This window comes from Protopterus annectens, chromosome 10.part0, assembly GCF_019279795.1.
Source record: "Protopterus annectens isolate FY-2018-M chromosome 10.part0, PAN1.0, whole genome shotgun sequence".
NCBI classification, from domain to species: domain Eukaryota; kingdom Metazoa; phylum Chordata; order Ceratodontiformes; family Protopteridae; genus Protopterus; species Protopterus annectens.
In genome coordinates, this window is record NC_056744.1 from 1522766075 (window position 1) to 1522790672 (window position 24598).

At 38.8% G+C, this 24598-nt stretch overlaps 1 protein-coding gene across 1 annotated transcript in view; it reads right to left on the reverse strand.

Annotated features, from left to right (window-relative positions):
- Window positions 1-23645, reverse strand: part of LOC122813706 (zinc-binding protein A33-like) — a 142850-nt gene extending 119205 nt beyond the window's left edge. Inside the window, exon 1 of the mRNA XM_044086167.1 lies at window positions 23176-23645. Within this exon, the coding sequence (XP_043942102.1) occupies window positions 23176-23634 (459 nt within the window). The 5' untranslated portion in view covers window positions 23635-23645. The remainder of the gene's footprint in view (window positions 1-23175) is intronic.
- Between the last annotated feature and the right edge of the window lie 953 nt (window positions 23646-24598).

Here is a 24598-nt window from a genome sequence, read left to right on the forward strand (position 1 = left end):
AGTTGACAGCATGTGTGAGACTCAGGAAGGGGTGTGGGTTACATGGGCCATGTAGAGGTATCATGTGTGTCTGTAGGTGACCTACATGTGACAGTGGTATTTCAGTGTGTGCGTATGTACACAGTCAAGCCCAGTGCTAGCCCTACATGTGTGTATGGTGAACAGCTCTGGGCTATACATGGTAGCTTGGACAGATCACCATCTCCAGCCATGAACATGAGAACTGTCTCTGCCAGGAGCAGCACTGGTACCACTTTGCCCAAGGTCAGATTCAGTGCTAGTACCTGACAGTGACTGCTGTCTGCTGAGGCTGTGTCCCCCACAGGACAGCCCAGGATCATGTGCCCATGGCCTGCCACATTGTGGTGTGGACAGCATACTTCCCTCTGTAGTGCTGGAGGTACTGTCACTACAGAAGTGTGACTGTGCATGGCCATGTGGACTCTCAGCAGATGGTAGTGTTGACCTATATCCACATGAATGATGCCCAACTCCAACCAGATGTTCCAGCACAGACAATGTGTGGTCCAAGACAGACACTGTCTCAACCCATCTGTCCACTACATTCTTGAACCAATCCAGGCTGTCCCCAATGCAGTGAAGGCAGTCATGGATGTCAGACTGTGCTGCATCCATAACCCTAAGCATATGTCTGTCTGGCTCTCATATGCAACCAAAATAGCTGGAAAGCACTACCATTAGCCAATGATATGCCACCACAGTGCAATATATAAGGCTGTCATGTAGACCTGGGCCCCTTTCTTAGCTGTTCAGATGGACATTACTGAAGTGTGGAGACTACAGCATCACAGTGGGTAGGTATCATAACTGTCAGCTGTAGAGCTTTATGCAGTATGTCCACGGTTTCACATATGTGTGGTCAGTATCCCATGACATTGTAGTCATCTGTCAAATCACTGGCAAATCATTGTGGGTTGACGTCAGTAATGAAAGACACAAATTTGAGTGTCAGACTTCATACCCATCAGAATATGCATGCCACTGCATTAGGTGTTACTCTATCATCTGGCTATCTTTGTAAGAGCACACTATAAAACATATCCTTAACTCTGGACCTTTACCCCCACATTAAGTATGGCTGTATCCTGATTCCTTGTTCTAGGGGCTTGAGGGGTATGGTAGGTCTGTAGCAGCTACCTTTATGTGTAGCTGTGCATGCTGCAGGCTAGAAAACATAGGGGGAATGTGAACACTTTGACAGCAAGCTGTATGTGTATGTGTGGTAGCCATGTCAGCCCTGTCATTATGGCAGAACTAGGGTAAGGGTACCCTTTACAGTCCAATTGAGGCATGTAATTAAGTAACATCTGTTATGGAATAGTGGCAATGCCAGAGTAGTAGACAACATATAGTTAGGCTATACAGACATGTGCAGTGTGTCCCTACCTGCAGGCCTTTGACTTGCAAAACAAGGTAGCAGTTCATTAACTATCAGTAACTTGTGTGGATTATGAATGCATGACTCACTCATTACTTGCTGTCATCACAATAATGTAATTGAACTGCAACACAAAACTGGAGTTGAACCCAGGAATGCGCATGGCAAAATGTACTGCAAGCAAGGCATTTAATACACTGAGCTACTGAGTCACTGCAGATGTGTTTGTATTTGCAAGATATATGTGCACACATACAGGCTGTGCGAAACATTTCTATATCCATGAGTATGTGCATGGCTTTATATGGTTGTATTTCTGCACCAGGGTCCCAGTTGTACATGTATTTTGCCATTGCTACCTTAGCAAGTGTCTTTTGACAAATTGCTGATAAAAGGGCACACATACCTGTTATCATATGCCTCACTTACATCTATTATTATGTCTTTGGCTCTCCAGTGGTGTATTATTGCACCAGAGTCCAAGCTACACTCTTATTTTTCCCATTAGTGCTTTATTTCAATTACATGCTTAATGACTGTAGGTAGCAATCAGTATACTTTGCTGGAAACACCAGTATAATTTAAGACCTGTGTAGCATGGTGAGTGAATGTAGTTTGCTATAGTTGAGAGGGGTCTGGATTCGAGACTTGGTAGAGGTGTTTATTTTCTACATGTGACTAAAATAGCTGTGCACTTTGACAGATTTTTGTAGATGAATTTCGACTCTCAAACACCATAGAGAGGGGTGAGGACAACATAAATGTCTTGTCAGGCCAATTGGACCAAATTATTTGTGTCCAGTGGACGTGTGCAAAATGGAGAGATATGTATAGGGTGATTTTTTTTTGTGGGACAGGTGCCCATTTTTTTCAATGAAGAGAGAGTGGAATGTTGGGGAAGGAACATAGGTACTTGTGGGGAGGTAAGCTGGGTAGGAGAGGATGCATTTGCAGACAGACAAGACAGACAAGACAGCAGACAGGGGTGGTGTGTGACACATAAGGGGGTAAACACCTTGGATGTGGTGGGTGTTGTGGACTCCAACATGCACATGCCTCCAGAAGACAGCAGAATCCCTCATGTCCCCTTCCTTGGAACAGTCAACACTGCTCCTTCACTGCCCTGAAGGTGGTTGTGCTGGAAGCTGGGTGCCAGGGCCAGCCTGCCCCACCAGGTTGGTTAGTGTACACTCAATCTAGTGCAGGGAAGGTTCAAAGGTTTGCTGAATGATCCTGTGCACCATGCCCAGCAGTTGCTTTCAGGTGACTGCAGCCCCTCCACTACAGCTCCCAGGGGGATGCCAGGTGCCATACCCTGAGACAGTTCCGACCAATGCTGCAGGAGGTGCAGTGGCAGCGGAGGGGGCATGACTGGCCTGGGTCCCAGATGTGGTAGGACCTGGTGCCATGGCCAGTTGAGGCAAGGTAGGTGGATAACCGGGAACCAGCCTACCCTGATGTGCTGTGGGAGGTATACCAATAAGTATAGGTTAGTTATGAACAAAACATTGTTAGTAATAACAGCATGTCAGAACAGTGGAAATAACCCAATTACATATCAATGCATATTATGTGAAACACAACAATAAAAAACAGAACAGTCAGTATGTTAACAGCATGTCAGTAACACTTACAGCATAAGGCCAACAAAACAGGTACTTCAACAAGATATGTTAATATGCAACTATTATAATACATAATAATAATAATAAAACACATGCCCCAAAATACAGTTAATGTAACAACATATGTTAATAGTAAACCACAATGAACGGATAACAATAATAAATAAATGAAGATAAGGAGTGGGGAGAGAGAGAAAATCAGTCCATTAGTACCATTATAGGTTATTTACTTGACAACAATACTACTATCTACTGTATGGGTCTGTCTTTTCTTTATGAGTACAGGTCCCCTATAGGTGCTATAGCATGTGCATGCCTCTCAGGCTATTTGCATGGGACAGTATGGGCCATGCACTAACAACTGTGGGTACACAACTACACAGAACACTTGAACATCAGGTGGACATATATAACTACCAAGGTGTACTGTGGGCTAATGAAGTGATAAGTTGCAGTTTAGGTAATCATGTCGATGGAAATTCTGTGACAGACAGATTACACACTACTAATTACATTACGTGACAGCAAGAAACTTGAGAGACATGTATGTGTACAGTACAGAAACTAAACAATTATCATGCCTTCCTTGGCAGGCATGGGGATAGAACCCAATAGCAATGACTGCAGAGGATATCTGCATGGAATGTATGACTTTGCTGCGGCAACTTTTAACAGGCACTCCAGGCATACAGGTATACCAAGATTACACATTTAATTTATTTCATTTTATTTTATTATTACATTTATTTCCTTTATTTTATGCTGCATTTTCAAATTCTTGATAATGATTTTAACAGTCTGTGACATCTAAACACACAATTATTTACTCATAATATGGGCTTCCTCACCTATTTACCTGCAGTTCATGTGGAGAAAGAATATGTAAACATTATGTGACTGATACTGTAATATTTAGTTCTACATAGCACTGGATTCAAACCCTGGTCTGTGTGTGGCAAAATGTACTACATACTTAACATTTAACAAACTGAGCTACTGAGTCACTGCTGATTACTGACTCATATTTCCCTAGGGCTCACCTGGAACCAAAATATGACCTGGTAGAAATACTACAGTTTTATACTAGACTGCAGTGACAGCAGAACATACATGCATAAAATAAAAGCATGATGGAGATAGTAGGTAATCTATACAGCAGTATATAAAATTCAGGTGTACACAATATACTGTTAGTGGGTTGAAATATCTGTGAAGTCAACAAACAATATCAGATCATGGAGTGGGCTACCTCACTCATACACCTTGCTTACCTGCTGTTTGGGGATAACAGAGCATTATGTGAACAATATTGGCCTAGAAACAGCCTTGAACAGTGCTATATGTGTTAAACAACATACTTGGCAGCCATTATATTTGCATTCTACAGCTATTACAGTGTTATACTTGACTGCAGCACCTTACCTTACAGCCTGAATGCATGCAGCTCTACTGCAATGATTACAATAAGACAATCCTGATGTATACAATTTACCTTGTTGTTACTGGTATTGGTTCGTTTGTTATTGCAGAACAGTTGGCATTATTAATTTCTTGCAAAACAGCTCTAATTCCACACTTACTGCACTGCAGACTTTATTGTATATACTTTAATACAGTTACTGCTATTGTTTCGTGTTTTTATTACACAAGCTGCCATTATTCAGGTCTTGCAAAACAGCTCTAATTCCACACTTATTGCACTACAGACTTTATTGTATATACTTTAATGCAGTTAGTGGTATTGTTTCAAGTTTTTATTGCACGACAGTTGTCATTATTCAGGTCTTGCAATACAGCTGTAATTCCACAGTTACTGCACTACAGACTTTATTGCATATACATTAATGCAGTTAATGGTATTGTTTCATGTTTTTATTGTACTACAGATGGCATTATTCATTTAATGCACTACAGCTCTAACTCTGAATTTATTGCAATACAAACTTTACTGAATATACTTTATTGCAGTTAATGCTTTACTCTTTCTTGCTTATTTCACTACAGTTAGCATAATACATCCATACTCATGACACTCACAGTGCAACCTGGCCAAATGCCCGACATACGCCTCGATGTTGCAGGCCCTCTCCTCTGCAGCTGTTAGGAAAGAAGCACACCATTATGCATACCAATTTATCAGACATTCAGATTAGATATTGGTGAAACAGAGGTAAAATTACATGCATACTTGTGGGGCATTCCCTGCCCGAGCTTCTTGGACCCAGGTGTCCAAAAGATCCCCCTTTCGTCTATTCAGGTCGTCATGATGGTGATGACACCGCTAAACCTATAGGGGGGATACCAGTAACACTAGTGAGTTTCTTGCCAGCCAGTCCCAGGCCTCCGCCTTACACTCCGAGACCTGGAAATCTCCTGCAGCAGCCAGTCATCATGTTTTTTTACTAGGAGTCCAACCATGACTCTAGACTCTAGAATGCTCCAAAGCTGCACCCAAAAGCGTGAACCCTCACCAACTCCTGCCATAGTACCTTTCAGAGACAGAAATCAAACGGATTCTGCTGTATTCCCACCTATTGGACTTAATATAGCCTGTTTACGCACCCTAACACACCACTGGGCAGCATTTAAAAAAGTGGTGCATCATTTAGCAGTGAGAAAACCAGTGCAGCTGAGCTTAGCAGTGCACAAACCAGCCAAGAACAGCCAAGCAGTGCATACACATTTTCAGCCGTTATCGTGTTTATGAGGTTCTTAGCAGGTCTTAGCAAAGCTTAGCGGAGCACAGTGGGCCATAATTTTAAATAAATGGCATAATTTGTATTTCAAACTTTAATGCTTATTTTCCCTTCCATGTATTCAAACAGTGGTACAGCTGCACATGAGGCCATACCTCTACCCATTTAGCTATGTGGATATGAAGAATTTTGCTATACCTTTACATATACCTCTGAACTACCTATAAGCACTGCTGAGCATCTCACCATGCCTCGTAAATCCACTCGGCTATGCTTAAACATGACATTTAAATAAATAATTAAATTAATCTAGTTTCTATTTTTAGATGTCTGGCAGGTGTCTCGGTACTGCTTAGCATTGCTGTGCTTCATGCTATACAAACATGCTTTTTAAAAAAAAAAAAACATTGGTATAATACAATTGGACAGTTCAGGGAGTGTCTTACTCATCTGCGGGTGCAGTTGGCACTACACTCCCTACACTGATTCAATAACCGTGTTCCTTGGCTCTCCCTCGGCAACACACCATCATTAATATGCATGCTGCATTGCCGAAGCTGAACCATGTACAAGGACACTGTAGCATTCCATGTAGGCTCTACACTGTGCCTACATGGAGTTTATCCTGGGGAGTATTTGCATATTTTATTAAACAGTTCTACCAGATGGTGAGATATCTACATAAAAGGTACAGCTGTTTATGTGGATTTCATGATGCACTGTAGTCTGATAGCTTAAAGGAAAAGTGATGTTACTAACTTAATCACATGGGTATGCTGGGGTGTGGGGGTGGATTTCACTTAAATATAACCACATAAACAAAAATGGCCATGCTAGTAGAACTGACAGCAAACTTACTTAAACAACCCAAAATGAGCAGTTAACTAGTTAGTTATGCTAATAGCACCAGTCATGAATGCTCTGCATACTTTTATGTAAGGTTTATGATTTCTATATTAAATGCTGTTTGCTCATTTGTTTTCATTTATTTATCAGAGTATTTAAAACATCTTGAGTTTTTGACTATACCCTATTTTTTCAGGGATGGACTGATTTACACCCATGGTTGTATGTTCATGCTTGAGGAGTTGATGAAATATGAGTCAGTGCCAGCCATAAACTGACAGCTCTCCTTCCCATGCTGCTTTGTACTGTATCCTCTCCTACTCAGATCCTACCCAAACATAGCCAGCCTTAGACATAGGTCAACTAGATGGCCACCTAGGGCGCCGCTCTAGTAGGGCACTTTTCCAGTATTTATTTGGTGTAGGTAGACCAGGATGGGGCACCGGGTGGTGTGATGAGGGGCGCCATGGAGCCCTTTTGCCTAGGGTGCCAGTTGATCTAAGGCCACTCCTGCAACCAAACTGTAACTCTAGGTTGTTCCTGAGAAAACTCCCTCTTCCTTTCATCCCAGCAATCTTCTCTCATATAATTCATTCAGATTAATATTTATATCTCATCCCTTTCCCTATACTATTTTTCAGCCTTCCTCTTATTTCTCCCTACTGCTTATATTTCTCTACCTTCAATCTCCCTACACCCATACACAATTAAATTAGTACTTTTTTTCTTACTGCCCTTCCTTACCATACCTATTCTGTACTGTTAGCAGACTCCTCACCATATAAATTCCTCCTCATTCATAACACTATTCTCTACACCTAGAGCCTTAAATACCCACACATATCTCAATAAATGTCTGCAGACTAAACACAATCTATTATTCTTCATTTCAACTTTTACTTCCCCAAATAATCCCTCCCTCTTTCCTATCTTAACTACATATGCATTCTCTATCCTTCAAAACCTTCTATTTCTTATGTTTCAGAAGCACATTCTCCCACAATTCCTCACACTAATACCTCTTCTCTTATTTGACATTTCCCATCCTACCAATATTAATTACCCTCACAATTCCAACAAAACTGTTATATCATGTCTTCCAAGCAAAATACTTCTGAACCTCATCTTTCAAACACACTCTACCTATATCAGCACTCATATATCCTAATGTTGAAGTGCCGTTATCCAGTGCAACAGCTATTTAGTCACAAATATGTTATTAAATATAAAATCAAGCAAAAATGCCTCTACCTGTGCCATCCTACCTCCAAAAACCATAAAACGTTTTGCTGACATCCACCCAAACCCAGGCCCAGCTTAGCATTTTCTGACACCAGATAGCATATCCCCATCAGCTCCTTTATCACTACCATATCACTCACACTCCTACCCTGTTTTCTATATATATATATATATATATATATATATATATATATATATATATATATATATATATATGTATATATATATATATATATATATATATATATATATATATATACACACACACACACACACACACACATATATATATATATATATATGTATACACACACACACACATATATATATATATATATATATATATATATATATATATATATATATATATATATATATATATATATATATACATACATACATATACACAATACCAATTTATCAAGCATTTACAAAAAACTCCTTGAATGTGCATGTATGAATAGCAGTACACTCTCCAGACATATTAGTTGCCACAGAAACCTGGCTATGCCAGGAAACAAAAAAAAAACATGAAGCAATCATCCCACCCAATAAGACAAAGCCAAGAAAAAAAAGAGGTAGTGTCGCTATGTTCTACAAAAACACACAATATCTCCATTTTGCTCCACATCTTGCCAACTTTCTCTAACTCAGACATCCTACTAGCCATGCTAAAACTAAACACTCACAAGACAATCACAATCATGGGTGTATACATAACAATGTTAAAAAGTGGAAGATGTTCTCTACTGGGCCTCCTCAAAAATCCATAATGAAAGCATTATATTGACTGATGTTAATATAGACCAACTAACCATACAATCTGAAAATCCAACCAGTAATATACATCTGCACAAGGTTACCACTCCATCTAGACATAACAAAGCCACAGCCAGATAATCAACCCTCTACTGGATCATAACATCCTCTCCCAACAAACTTTCATCCCATGAAAGTCTGTCAGCCTAAGAGATCACTTACCAATGTACGGCATAAGGTACAATAACAACTGCACTAAAACACATCATTACAGCATGCTTGCTATATTTCAGGAAGACACTTTTATTAGTACACTACATCTCCTCAACTGGGAATCCCTAATTTTCTCCCCATAGATGCTGCTGCCTCTTAGTTCAGTAGAATCTTCCTAAGAGTTTCAAACGCTCCAACCCCCCTCCCCCACTTTACTAGCATATAGACAACTAAAAAATCTAATAAAACAATTTATCTCCAAAGATAAGAAAAAATATCACTAAACCAATCAAAACATACACATTTTAACAATACAAAACTGCTCTGGGCCTCAGTCATTAAACTGATGAATCCAGGACATGCTACACAGCTAACACCTAACAGACAGAAACAAAATGACACCAAAGCCAAGGAATTCAATAACCCTTTTATACAGACGGTACAGTCATTAACCAACCATAGCAAAAAAATTGAATACCCACTTTATACAGACAGTACAGTCATAAAACAGACCAGGTGACTAATCAAGCTATTGAGGTCTCTACTCAGTCAAATAACCTCCTACAGAGTTTCTCCTTCTAACCAGTTCCCACAGATACCAAACCTACTACAACTAACCCTGACAATCTATTTGGTGACTATCTTAAAATAGTAGCTTAGACTATTGCATATCCAATTTCAATTCTACTACATTGGTCTATCTCTGAAAATAAAATCCCCTCACTATGGAAACAATCATTCATTAATCCACTGCACAAAGGTGGACTTAATACAGCTCTTTCAAACTAAAGGCCATTTGTCACCTTATCACCCTTATCAAAAATATTTGAAAAATGTTTTCATAAGCAACTTATCAACTGTCTAACAGATAACCATCTTCTGGCTTTAACCCAACATGACTTCCATCTACATCACTGCATGACTACTGCTTTGTTGAATTTTGTTAATGTTGTCAGCACCCATAGATATGATGGAAGCCTAGTCTCCACCATCTTCCTAGACTTATCAACAGCTTTTGATGCTGTCTCCTATAAGATATCCTTACATAAACTCTTATCCTTAGGACTCATCAACTTTTCACTACAATAGTTCCATAGCTACATCTCAAATAGACCACAAGCAGTTGAATAGAAAAATGATTTCTCCATGTTCGTGGATATAATTATTGGTGTCCCGCAAGGATCTATACACTAGGCCCATACATTTCAACATATTCATAAATGACCACTACACTACTACAAAATATCATTATCAACACCCTACATGGGGTCGGGGTGTCATATCAACTGACACAATCTCTCTGTATTCAGTGCCACTGTCCTGCCTTCTTTGACACTCATGCTTGACTGGCACAGATCTTTTCACACACAATCCATCCCCCTCTTTGATGGATTCCTTCACTTCTGTCCCAAATCTTCTTTACCAGATTGTCTTTTGCTTTTCTGCACATGTACCCGAACCACTGTAATCTGTTCCCTTTGACCTTTGCTGCAACTGGAGCTACTTTGGCTCCTGCTCTTATGTTCTCATTTCTTTTCTGTCCCGCAGTGTACATCCTACCACCCGTATCAGGCACTTCATCTCCATTATCTCTGGCTTCCTCAACTACTCTGCCTTTACTGCCCAGGTATCTGTACCATACAACAGTACTAGTCACACCACTGCTTTGTACACCTTACGTTTCAGCTTCTTTGACATTCTTCTGTCATAATACTAACACTCTATGCCAGTTGGCTGCAGCTCTTCTGATTCTGGCTTTGACCTCCTCATTCAGACTTCCCTTCTCCTTAACCACCCCTCCTAGATGCCTTAAGCTGTTAACCTGTTCCACTACTTTCCATTCTATCTCAGTTCTCAGCTTTTTCTGATTTCACCCATTGCTGCCTTAACAACTGTTCTATTTGTACTCAGTTTCATCCCATGTGCCTTCAGTTTTGCATTCCACTCCACTATCTTTTGCTGAAGATCAGAGTCTGCCTGTAGTGCCACATGGTCTACATCCAGCAACTTTGTTGAACTGTCCCCTATTGTAGTCCATCATCAGTACTAACAGCAGTAGGCTCAGAGCTGAACTCATGTACATCCACTCTGACTGGGAACTCCTCTGTGAGACTAAACAGTGATCATACATGAGTCATTGGGTCCTTGTACATAGCTTGTACTAATTCTACCATTGTTTCTGGGACTTCGAACCACAGGACTACCCAAATCAGCTTTCTTGGGACCTTGCCATATGCTTCTCCATGGACTTTTTCCTCATCACTATTTTTTTTCTAAACTATTTGTCTCATAGCAAACATCGGGTCAGTTGTGCTTCACCATGATCTGAATCTGAACTGCTCATCTCTCGTTCTTACTGTCTAAAAAAAATACAAAAAATCTTTACCCCAAAACCCATCTTCACCAAAACAACAGTATTCACTATTCTCTATGTCGACAATACCATGACAGAACAAATAAACCACAGAAAATTACTGGGTGTAATCATGCCCCGATCTTCACTAAACTTCAAGTCTCAGAACTGTCCAAACATGAGCAGTGTTATAATAAACAGCCAGATCTGAAATAAAGCATAACAATAAAACACACCAGTGCCTAGCCCTCCGAGAACTAAAATGGTTAGAACAAGCACATCACCTGATGCTTTCTCAGCTAATTACAATACGCAAACTTCTCTATAAGCCCGAAAATTTCCAGCTCTTAACTTAATACAACACTACTTCCCCAAAAGAATTTACACTCCAGAGAAACATCACTAATTATTATAATCAAATCATCTAATGCTTCAGGCAACTCTCTATATTCAAATAGCGTAGCTAAACTATGGAATCACATCCTACTATCACTGAAATCCATTCTGAATGTAAACTCATTTAAAAGACAGCTAAAACTTTACCTATCAAACTGATTGATCTGCTACTGTATATTTCAAGGACAAATGCCACTGCTTTCTGCCAGCTTACCATGTCTTCAAACCATTTCTCTTCATTCAGAATACTATGCCCCATGACTTGTGCTCACCAATAGCTGAATAGTTTTACCAGCATCTCCCAGCCATATAAATAGTCTTCTAATATAACAATTATGATTTTATATATATATATATATATATATATATATATATATATATATATATATATATATAAAACATTATCTATAAAACTGCTTTATAGACCATGTCTTAAAACAGGTCTATATTAGATACTCAAACATTTGAAAGTTCAGCTACCATATGGTCAACACCATATAATCGAACTTGCAAAAGGTTGAATAGCTAATAAAAAGAAATAAATTACACAAAACACCTACCTGAATGCTCTAAGCAAGCCCCCCCCCTTCACCTACCAACTCCAAGATCACACTACAGTGCAGAAAAGGGAAATCTTTCCATTCCGCACTGTATGGAGATCTCCATTACAACGTTTGAACATTCAAAAATCCAATCATATGGTGTCGACCATATGAGATTCGGCATTTTGAATGTTAGAACATTCACTATAGACCCCTTTAAACAATACTAACATTTTCTGTCCTACCTAGTTCCTTTTCTTACCTCCACTTCTTTGAATTCCTATGCCCAAATCTCATGATCTATTATCTATCAGACAAACCCACTACTATAATACACCTCTTCAAATGCTCATTGCTCAATATCTACTAATGTACAAGTATCTTTTATACTGTAATAGTTTGCCTTTATTTCATATGCATGGAATCTTAATAGCAAATTAATGTGCAATTGTTAGTGCATATTACTTAATATCTGTTTATGTATATTACTGAATGTCTATTTGTAATATGTTGGAGTTTTCTCCCCAGCCCTCTGTCAAAAAGGGGGTATTTGACTAAACCATTCAGACAAACATGGTAAACAAAAGCAAAATAAATAAAATTAAGTTTATGTTTCTGATCTTCACATTTGTTATGTTATGTATATTGGCTAAGATTCATGAATAATACCTTTTCCCATAAAATAGGGCTGTGTTATGTCGTACAAATATTGCATTCAAAGCACTGTCCAGAACAGTCTGCATAACTAACTGCCATCTACCCCAACAATGGAATACTGTGGCACAGTGCAATGTCCAATGTACCACTGCTAAAGAAAAAAGAGGCCAGATTACACTGGAACTTGTCTTAGGGCTTAGACTGTTTAAGGCATTCGACGAGGTGAGACAGAGGTGTGTCACCAAAAGGGAAGGGTTAACATGAGTTGTGGTGCATGTAGGCACAAATACCCTGACAAAGTAGACCATATGGGTAGTAGGATGCAAGTACAGGAAGGTGACAGAGAGCGATGCCAGGATATAGGGCTGGAGGTAGCATTGTTAGAGGTTTTAAATGTGCCAGCAACAAGACACAAAATAAAGAGATAAGTACAAAGTATAATGAGTGGCCATAGCAGTGGACAAGTCTGAAGGGCTTCAGTGGACAAAGGATAAGAGCCTGGGACTGGTAGGAGGAGGGGGGACCAGGCGTAGCTCTATGCCAGGGTCAGATTTCATAATAGCCAGGAGATTGGCACATTCTGTTGGGTTGGAAAGATACAGCTTAGGGATTATACCTTTGCAATACAATAGAAGAGAGGATGGAATGTCACAGGAAAGGCGGTAGATAGTCTAATGGCAGGCAGAATGGATACTGAGCATGACAAAGGAGCAAGTATGGGTGACTTGGTGCATGGCTAGGTAGTATTACTTTGCAGTGCAGACACTGAATAGGAAGAAGGGGAAGCTGCAAGCAAGGAGAAATGAACATTGTTCGCATCACAGAAACATGAGACAAGATGGGGTGAGACATAAAGATGTATGGTTATGGCTTTGATTAGGACTGACAATGAAGAGAGAGAGAGGAGGAAAGAATAGCAATCTACATACAGGAAAACATAACATTTGAGGTCAAAGAGATGGACGGAATCCATCTATCTATGCTTATGAGGACCCTCTGGCTACTACAGTGACTCTGTGAATAGTCATCACCATCCACTGTGTTTACAAGGCAAGTAGGGAATGGAAATAGATTACAAGACCCTTCTTTTCATATTACACACACACACACACACACACACACACACACACACACACACACACACACACACACACACACACACACACACACACACACACACACACACACACACACACACACACACACACACACACACACACACACACACACACACACACAAAGATGATTTTATAGTCACCAATCCACCAACCACATGTTTTTGGGATGTGGGAAGAAATGAGAGAACCCAGCGAAAACCCACAAGAACACAGGCACTCCAGTGGAGGGGTGAATGGCTTGGCACCTGGGTCAAGTGCTTTTGTAGTTAAGGTAGTAAAAACAGGGAATGCTGGTAGACTGATACAGTGTATCTACTACAGACACACCAAGGGAATAGAATGAGAGCCAGGAGGAGAAAATAAAAGAGAGGAGTAGGAGAACGAGGGTGATGTTTACACGGATATGAATCTCCCAGGAACAGACTGGGAGATTTCAAGCTACAAGGTAAAGAGGGAGTGACAGCTGACTAGGTCTTAGACCATGTAGGGTTCATCCAACTGCTGCAGAGCTGTATCAGAAAGAATAAAATTCTAGATGCTGTCCAAATCAAAGCAGACAGGGTCATGGATGCAACGATGAAGGCATGCTTAACTAAAATAGTGATCATGTGACTATGTGGCTTAGACTGGGAGAAGCTATAATAATTTGAAGACAAAGATAATACTGGGAGATTTTATGTGGATTTTATGGTGCTGGCTGAGAGGGTCAAAGCTTAATTAGGATAACAGAAGCAAACTGAAAGAGCAAATAAATTATGGGAATGTTACAGTTATGGAATACTCAAGGATACAGACAATGGTCTGAGGAAGATGCAAAAATTAAAGGCCAAAGTGGTTACACAGGAATGCGAGACTAGCAGACACAGTAAAAGACAGGGTATAAAAAGGAAGAAAGGAGATGGTGATCGAAAGAAAGAGGAGGAGAAAGCACAGTGAAAGGAAGTTAGCAGAAGAGCAAAACATATGGTGAGGGCTGCAGTGGTATGACTTGAAAGGGTGCTAGCAGAAGAGAGTTGGAAGGGGAACAAGGAATTTTTTTAGCTAGACAGCAGAAGATAGGAAAGGATGGACAGACCTCTCAAGGCAGAACAAAGATAGGGGAAGAATAAGAAGGACTGAAAAAAGACAGCTATTAAATGTCTTGTTCCGATCTTCAGAAAATAATGTAAAGGACTGATTCCAAGTTGAAAAGAAAGGTAAGACACAGTGGGACAAGCACTAGACAGGCACTATTGAGGTGGTGAGGGGACTGGTTTCACTTTATGAGGATAAAAGACAAGAATCAGATATGCTACATATCAAAGTCCACAGAAATCTGGCTCACACATTGACAGATCCTCTGGCAAAGATCTTTAATGGATTGATAACCATTGCTGAAGTCCTTAAGGACTGCAGGATAGAGAATCTGGTACCCACAAGCAATGAAAAAGCAGGAAAGTCTAGGAAGCTATAGGACCATTAGCTTAACAGCAATGGCAGGGAAAGTCATCAAGAAGATCCTGACAAGAAGGCTGGCTGCATTCTGAAGCTACAACAATCTCCAGGGCAGCAGCCAGCAGGGGGTTCTTACTCAGAATTAGCTGTCCATCAAACCTGATGCAGTTTTATGACTGGGTTACAGACAAACTTGATACACGAGTACTAGTAGACATGGATTAGTAGAAATGGTCATCCTGTACTTCAATAAGGCCTTTTGTTTGATTCCACACATGAGGCTGACAGAAAACAAGAGAGGTCTAGGGTACAATCAATATATAGGACTAGATTACTGCACAGCTGAGACATAGGACACGAATACATGATGACTGATGATGTTTCTGTATTTTGACTTTGGGAAAAATAAAAACTAATCAGTTGAATAAAAGTAGCAAACTTTTAAATGGTAAAACAATAACAAAAATGTTAAATTAAAACTTCACATGATTGATTTTAATGTTAATTTAAGAGACATAGCTCTGTACCTCAGCAAACTAGATACAGTAATAATGAGGGCGATCTAATTCAGAGATGGAAGGAAGACTTGATTTTCCATTAGAATCTATTCCATTTACTTTGAGGTACTGCAACCTTCAAGATAGGATAACTTAACATTGGCTGTCCATTTTTTAATGTTTCACCCATTAGAAAGTGTTTCTAAAGTCCCTCTTTTGGAACAAATGAACCTTTAAGAAATCAGGTTTTTAATAAAAATAAATACTTGCAATATAAGGAAAGTGTTTTTAAACTGAAGTTTCATACTTTGGCACCTATAGTTTTAAATTCATATTGTAACTGAAAGGTGAAATTGAATTAATCATGTTTAACTGATTTTTAGTTTACACTGATTGTACATATTATTTAACTGTGTCTTTTTGATGTCTGTTATCTTCCCTGGAAGGCTTTTGCCGAGGTGCCAGGAGAATAAAGTTTTCAACTATGTAAATTTCTTCAAGATAGTGTACTTGCTTTACTGAGTATGGGAGTGTAACACCCACCCCAGTGAATGCAGGAGGCATAACGTACAGAAAAGGAGTTACAGTATAATTTACCTGTTACAAAAATATTTTCTGATTTACTTTATGCTGCATTTGATAAGACACCTGTTTTTATGCTTGTGTAAATCTTTTCTGATTCTTTGCTTTCCAGACAGCAATAACAAAGTAACATTTTTTCAAGGATTACTACAAATTCAGTTCCTCTTGTATCCTCTTCAAACTGGTAGATGTTTCCTATAATTATTTTCCTCAATATTTTAATTTTACTTCTCAACTTTTGGTATAAATGAGTGATACAGTAGCATGGCAGGTAGTACTGCATTCTCACAGCAAAAGGTGTCTGGTTCGATTCTCCTCTAGGGTTCCTTCTTCATAGAATCCACATATCCCCCCTGCATTCACGTTAGTTTTCTGCAGGCATTCTAATTTTCCCCCACCTCTCAAAGACATGTGGTATGTGAAATGGCACTCTCCAAATTGGCCATGGGTGGATACGTAGTGTGTGAGTATGGGTGCATGCTGTGATAGACCTGTACCCTGTCCAGAATGGAGTTGGATGTCTTGCTCCTACTGGTTATCAGGAAAGGCTCAGCATCTACTATGACCCTTTAAAAATGAGTTATTGGGAAATTAATGAACAAATATGATATTCCATAGTTGGAAAACAAATTAAAGTGTTTCTAGTAATGTTCAGTGTCATAACTGGTAAAATATATATGGTTTCTGCTAAAAATACATATACATTTATCTGATTCCTACTATACCACTAAAAAGCACTAGAGATTTATCATGTCTGAGAGGTACAGCTCAATATGCAGTCAGGTTACAGCAGTAACATATTAAAAGCCTGGTATTCAAATCTGAAGTTTCTTCTCCATGTAACTTTGCATGTGTAATACTTTACAGTTGTAGAACTCACTGAATCTTGACGAACCTTTATTTATTAGTTATGCATTCACAGGACAGAGGCAGTTGTGGTAAGAGGGACAATTTCATGAATATGGAAGGTGACTACTGCAGTGATGGTTGGGGTAAAATGAATAATATTAGGAATAAAGAAAGTGGCTAGTACGCTGACAGTTGTGCTAAGAAGGATAATGACAAGAATAAGAAAATGACTAATGTGGTGACATTTTGTGGTAAGAGGGACAATTTCAGGAATAAGGAAAGTGACTAGTTTAAAGACAATTGTATTAAGAGGGGGCAATGTCAGGATTAAGAAAAGTGACTAGTGCAGGACCTCTGGGGTTGATTCTGGATTCAGAGTATTTGTTCCAGATATATACAAATGAATACAGAACAGGGTCAGTCTCTTCCCTGACATTAAGATAACAACAGACTCAGAGGATGAGGGAAGAGTCAAAGGGAGGTATTTGGAAAGGTCACTGAAGTGAACAGAAATGTAGCATTTGATATTCACTGTAGAATGCAGACAGATGCAAAGCCCTGCATGGGGGTGCTACAATAACCCTGATGTGAAGTATAGTGTGGGGGTGTGGATTTTTGTTGGAAAAGGATCTTGAGGTATTAATAACAATGGAATGGACTATCAAAAAAAAGCAGCAATAAAAGAACAAGCAGAATGATGGATGCATCCACAGGGAAACAGACGTCAAAAGCAAAAAGGTAATGCTTCCTCTCCACCAGACCAGGTCATACCTTATTTATTTATTTATTATTTATATTTATTTTTTATGATATTTTGATGAAGGAATGAGAACTGGGTAGAAGCCCATTTTTAGCAGAGGCCAGTGAAAAGAAAAAAAAACAAACAAAATTATTTTTTTTCATTTCATTTTAAACATTCAAAAAAAAAAAAAAAAAAAAACAAAACATCTAATTTTTAAAATTATTTAAAATATAAAAATAAAAACCTAGGTTAAGAAAAGATATAAGATATGACAATAATATTTAGAATTTTAGATTTTTTTTTGTAGAAGAGAGTAAAAAAAGGTAAGTTAGTAATATACAAATATAAGCTGCAATGAAGTGAAAAAAACACCTATGGTATATTTTTTAGAGAAAGGCAAAAGAAGAGAATTAGATAGTAGTAAGGAGTTACTGTTCATTTTTAGGGATATATATCCTGGTTGGTTTTGGCAAACAACTGACCCAGATTTTTACTACAGAGTCTTCAGAGTGGTTTTGAAAGATGGAAGGGTGGGCAGGCAGATGGACCCTGGATAATTTTATAGGTGGTAAATGCAATTTTGTTTATGGAGGTCAAATATAAAGCTTCCTATTTTTAGATTTTGTCAGATGTGCAATTGTCAGATAGCAAAATGAGTGTAATATATTATATATTATATATGGCCTGTGTTGTTGTACTAATTTTTAGTTTTTTTTTTTTTTTTTGAGAGAGGAGAGGACCACGGATCTAGCCTTGTGGTATACCGGTGGTGATTGGGAGGTAAGAAGAGAGTATAGAGTACCATTTTACTGATTGATATCTATTAGACAGCTAGCTTTTGAATCACAGAAGGGTGGGCTGAGAGAGATCTAACAAACTGTGTTTTAGACAAGTCTCTAGAAAAGGAAAATAATAGACTGTTTGCCATTCTAGATTTATTTACTCACAGTATCTAAATATGATAAAAGCCCAGTGTTATTACTGTGAAAACATGTCTGTTGAATTTCTTCATTTGTGCAGAGGGATAATGGAAGAAGAGCATGGTTTAAGTTTGTTTAAGCATAGTTTTATACAGGCAAGAGGGTCTACATTATATTTTCGAAAGTTTCAAACATCGAACACCATATGGTCGACATCATATGAGCAATGTTTGAAATTTCGAAAATATAATAAAAAAATAAATAAAAAACTATACTTACCTAAACACTGTAGGCAGGGGGGCAAGCCCCCCCCAGCACCCCCCACACCCTTGCTACTTAAATATCCGTACTCCGAGATTGCACTGCATTGAAGTAAAGGGAAGATATTCCCTACGGCAATTTCTGTGTTATGTGTGCGACGTTTTGAATTTTCGACCAATCAGGTCCGCTCAATACGTGTTCGCCGCTTACAATTTTTGATCACGCGATAGGAATCCGGGCAAGAATGGGATTAGATGTTGAGGAATCCTTGGTTAGAGATGCTACATTATCTATAAAATAAGAGACAATCTGTATTGCAGTTTTGAGTGGTGATTTATCAGGAGGGGGGTTTGGGTTAAATTTTTGGTTGGTATGTAAGATTTCCTTAATGGATGTCCAAAATTTTTACGGTTGTGTTTAGTATTATTTAGAAAGTTATTATAGTACTGTATTTTTGTCTTCAATTATTTGCTTTTTAGTATGATTACAAAGCATTCTAAAGTTTTCAAGACATTGAAGTGTTTTATATTTTTGACATTCTTTCCATGCTTTTTCTCTATCTTGCATTACCATTCTACTCTTTTTGGGACAGCCAAATTGCATTATTTGTTTTTAGTCTCTTCCCTCTAGGAGGTACAATGCTATTTAGGATATTTAGAAAAGTTATACTGAATTCAATTATAGCATCATCTAAGGGGAGGATTTTTACGATGTTCCAGTTAATAGATAATAGTGTAGTAATGGACATTTCTGGTTAAACTTGGAAATGTTATGTGTTGTTTTATAAATATGCAGTTTAACTGGATGTGTGAGATGTCTAGTCATATAGACTGGGAGATGATCACTTACAGAGTCTGACATTGTACCTGTGGTGGAGTATTTGCTAGGGTCTGATACTAGGATCCAGTCTAATAGAGAATTAGATGTCTTGCTATAATGTGTAGGGCTATTAATTAGTTGTGTGAATCCATGTAAGTTCATGCTAGACGTAGGGGAGTTAAGAGTTTATGTCCAACCAACTGATATTCACATCACCAAGTAATATTTTTTCTTGTGGAAATGTTAAGGATATCTAATGTAGATCTTCCAGTATAGCTGTATTGCCACCAGGAGGATTATAAAGGACAGTAATGCATATTTGTTTATAATTATTTATTTTGAGGAAAGCAATAAGAAGCTCTGCTGAACTGAATTTTGATGTTGGTTTGCTGTAATGGGAAATGCGGTAGGTACTGGGAAATATTAAAGCAATACCACCACCTTTCCTCTTTATACTGTCATTACAGATGATATTATCAGCAGGTGCTATAACTTCAGAATCGTTTATGCTGGGTTTAAGCCATGTTTCAGTTAGTGTGATAACATCAGACCTATGTCGGGTAACCTAGGCATGTAGTGCAGCAGTTTATTTCTTATACTTCTAATATTTATTGCAGAAAATGTTTTAGATCACCAGGGTTGGGGATTGGCTGTTGGGTTACAGAAGTATGTGGAACAGAATTACCTTTGTGTTCATTGTGAGGACCATGATTTGGGTTAATATCTCCTCCTAGAAGGATTTTAATGTACTGGGGAATAATGCATATTTGTTTTTTGGAATGGATTCCTGCACTTAATTTTGTTTTGGTTTGAGTTGAAGTGCAAATTAGCCTATATCTGGAATAAAGGTGAGGTGCAATATTAAACAGGTTTGGTGCAATGTGTGGAGATTATAAAGAGGAAGTATGGACAGGTGGTTGGGAGAGAGTTGCAGAGATATTGCGATATATTATTGAGTCATGGTAGGATGACAGATGGCACAGTAGGAAGAGAAGAATAGAAGATAAGTTGAAGAGTAGCATAATTAAGTACATGAATCTGTATTTTATAGATGTCAGGTATTGGGCAAGTAACAGTGAAGAGGAAAACAACAAATTGCAGGACAGTAGGAGATTCAGTGATGGTGGATTATGACAGGCAGAAGAGGATAGTTAAGGAGAGGAGTATTTTCTGTAAAAGAAGAGTAGTAGGTTGTCCTAGTATCTTCTCTGGAATGTAAGGAATAGAGGGGTATTAAATGCTGGAGTCTAATGATGCTGTCAAAATAAAAAAAAATATGAGGGTTTATTCGGGAAAAGAAAAAAAATACAATGTGGAATATATAGGGACCATTAGGGAGGGTGTGATTATAAATGGATATAGTGCAAAGCAGTATGGATGGGAGAATGATAGTTGGGAATGGGGCTAAAAATTATAAAGAGATAAGGAAGTAGAAAACAAGAAACAGAAGCGTATGTATAGAAGTAAAAAAGTCTCAGTAAACCTGTAGGTGTAAGAATTAGTGACAGAGCTCCTGCAATATCGAGGTCAGATGTAGTGACCGCAGGCTATGAAACAATGACAAAAGTCTCAGTAAACTTGTAGGTTTAGTCAGTGTACCTTCAACAGTGCATGCAGCTTTGGAAGTCTTGCAAGGAAAAAGACAATAGGCTGCTGAAAGGGGTCCATAGGAAAGCCACCAGACATGTGCATGAGTAGTTGACTTTGAGGCATAAAAGGGATAAAGCCATGACTGTGAGCCATTTGATTCAGGTTTGATTGGCTGCTTAAGATCTTCAGGAGCCCAATAACTGGGGAGAAAGGAATAAGGAGACAGCACCTGCAGAACGTCTTTTGGGCAGTGATACAAAACATGCTGGGGCACATGACTTATGTACAGAACTTGGTGGTGATACCAGGGCCAGCCAAAGAACTGGTGCTGCAGTGTCACTGGGCAGGCAAATGAGGGACATATCGCGATAGAGACATTCGTGTTTGCCTCATGGTGCCACCCACCCAGTGACATCAGCCTAGAAGCATGTGAGGGCTTAAGTGAAAACCTCACATGTCCACTTTTTGATGGCCTCTTCATCTTAACTCCCTTCCCTTGTGGAGCTGGGTAGTCCCAGCCTTATGTCCAAGAGGTCTTCCCATCCAGAGGGATGAGACCCACTTGAGAAAGGATCAGATCTGGGGTACCTCTCTCAAAGTGCAGGTGGCAAAGCACAGAATGCATTATCAGGGGTACAGGGGATTTGACTTCAGTGGTATTTGATAAAAAAATGCATTGAATGGAGGGGAAAGTTTAAGAAAGGATATGACCAGTGGCTAGTGGCGAGTGCAGTTGGAGGTCTTCTCACAGAGGATAAAAAGAAGAAGTGGGACAGGGACATGAAATGGATACACAAAATTGTAACAGAAAGGTCGGTGATTCTAGGGGCTAACAAATCCCTAGATCACCAAAAATGCTTATATGACAGGGAGTGTTGCATACCTTATGCAATGGACTATAGAAATAGTGATAGAGAAGGAATCCACAGATACATTCAAGTGAGCATGAGAGAGATGTAGAGAGGGTTAGGGCGAAGGCAGGGAAGCAGAGAAAGTAAAATGATTAACGCACTTAAAGTAAAAATTGTTCGGTCTTACTGTCTGCTTCTACTGCCAAGTAATCATAATGTTATGTAGATTCTTTCTGAAGTACTTCTCCCCAGGCCAACTCTGAAATAGTGACAACCCAGTTTTGAAGATATAAGAAATAAATGAATAACTGAATAAATATACAAATAAACAAATAAAACTGAGAGGATGTGTTTCCCTTATAAACATAACAGCCACATTTGTGATAACTGAAAAACTCAGTCTGTTTACTATTGCCTGTTAAGAGTCTAGGCACAGAGATACTAGCTGCTAACAGAAACATCCTGGGATATTTAATTTATGTAAAATATGCTGCAGAATCCATCACTTTCATTTGCAGTATTGTAGCTTCTCAGATTTCATTAATAAAAGGTCCATTTTCATAAAATTATATTATGTTTGGATTTGCTATTTTTTTTAGGGAGTACTTGACTCTATGTATCCTGACATTTTATACTGGTTTTAGTTATCACTTAAACATGAATATTCCCCTAATATCTGGTGAAAATGGATTCACTACTAATTCTTTAAAAAAATGCAGCACAGTGTATCATCAGAAGGAAGGCACATACTCTTCAATTACATGCACTGTGCAAAGCACTTTACCTGGTACATGCTAACTGCCTCCTGCAAGGATATGAAATGGTGTCCATAATGCTTTGGAACACACTGAGCACAGGCCAAGGTTTCATCTTCCTCACAAAACAATTCCAAATTCATTCCATGTTCATCACAATGTTGAAGTACTTTCTCTTGCTTTGCAGTTGGAATCTGCGTCCCTTCTTTTTGTGAAGAGTCTGGTTTCTCCTGTTTCTTTCTCTGGCTCATTCTCTGAGTTCCCCTAATCACACTAGCAAGCAGCTGATTCACTTTGTGCTTTCTGGCTGAGAACTTTTCACAACACTCAGGACAAGAGATGTTTTTGTTGTAGTCCCAAAATATATCAATACATTCTCTGCAGAAGCTGTGTCCACATTCCACAATAACAGGATCTTTATAGATTTCTAGACAAACTGGACATTTTAACACCTCCTCATGACCTGCACTCTGTTTGCAGTACGCCATTCCAACTTACTGTTAACTTCCTTGTTTTGTATACAGAAACAGAAACAGAAAGTTTCATGGGTGTGCTTTCACTACTTAAAGGTGCAGTACCTACTTGAGAAATATTAGAGTATTATAATGCAAACCCTTTCTACTTTTGCTGACAGCTGTTTGAACATCAGGTACTAGCTAAGTTCTGCACTGGAGTCACTTAAAAGAAATCTGCTTTTTGCAGTGCAAGGATGTTAAATGTTCTACCAAAAATGCTAAAATCACTAAATGTGAGTTACAATGGTGCCAACTTGTGGACGTTTGTGAATGTCCATGAGTGCTGTGATAGAGATAGGAAGACTCTCCCACAATATTCCACATGCAGTGTCCATCAGTTCTTCTCTTCATTTAGTTGCCTTGTCGAGGCTCTAAAAATGAAGTGCAAATGATTTGAGAAATCTTTACCAAACAGATTTATAAGCAGGTCATAGGATCATACCTCTCAACCTCTTAGTGCAAGAAATCTGGACAAAGCCCAACAAAATGAGGGGACAAAGGCCCAAAAATAGGGACATATTTTAAATATTGCTCTTATAAACTTAGAAAGTTGCTAGAGTAACAGGAGTTGTTTTAACATATATTTTCTGAAGGATTTAAAAGTCTGAACCTCAAACGTATTTCATTATTTAGTGACTTCAAATGAGACAGATTTATGATCAGACCATACCAGGGAGGGTAACACGCTGTGGATACTGCAGTGACCCCCCCTACTTTGTTGAGTACTAAGTCTAGGACATTTGAGTCCCTTGTAGGGGTATGGACTATCTGTTCCAGAGTATTTGTATTAATAAAGACTGGAAACCTCAGGGCGAGCATGTTTGTGCTTGTATATGTCTCCCAGTCTATGGAAGGATAGTTGAAATCCCCCATGACCAAGGTGTTTGGTTGTATAGAGAGTGACTGTCCAGGTAGGCAGTGTGTTTCTCTTGGTTCA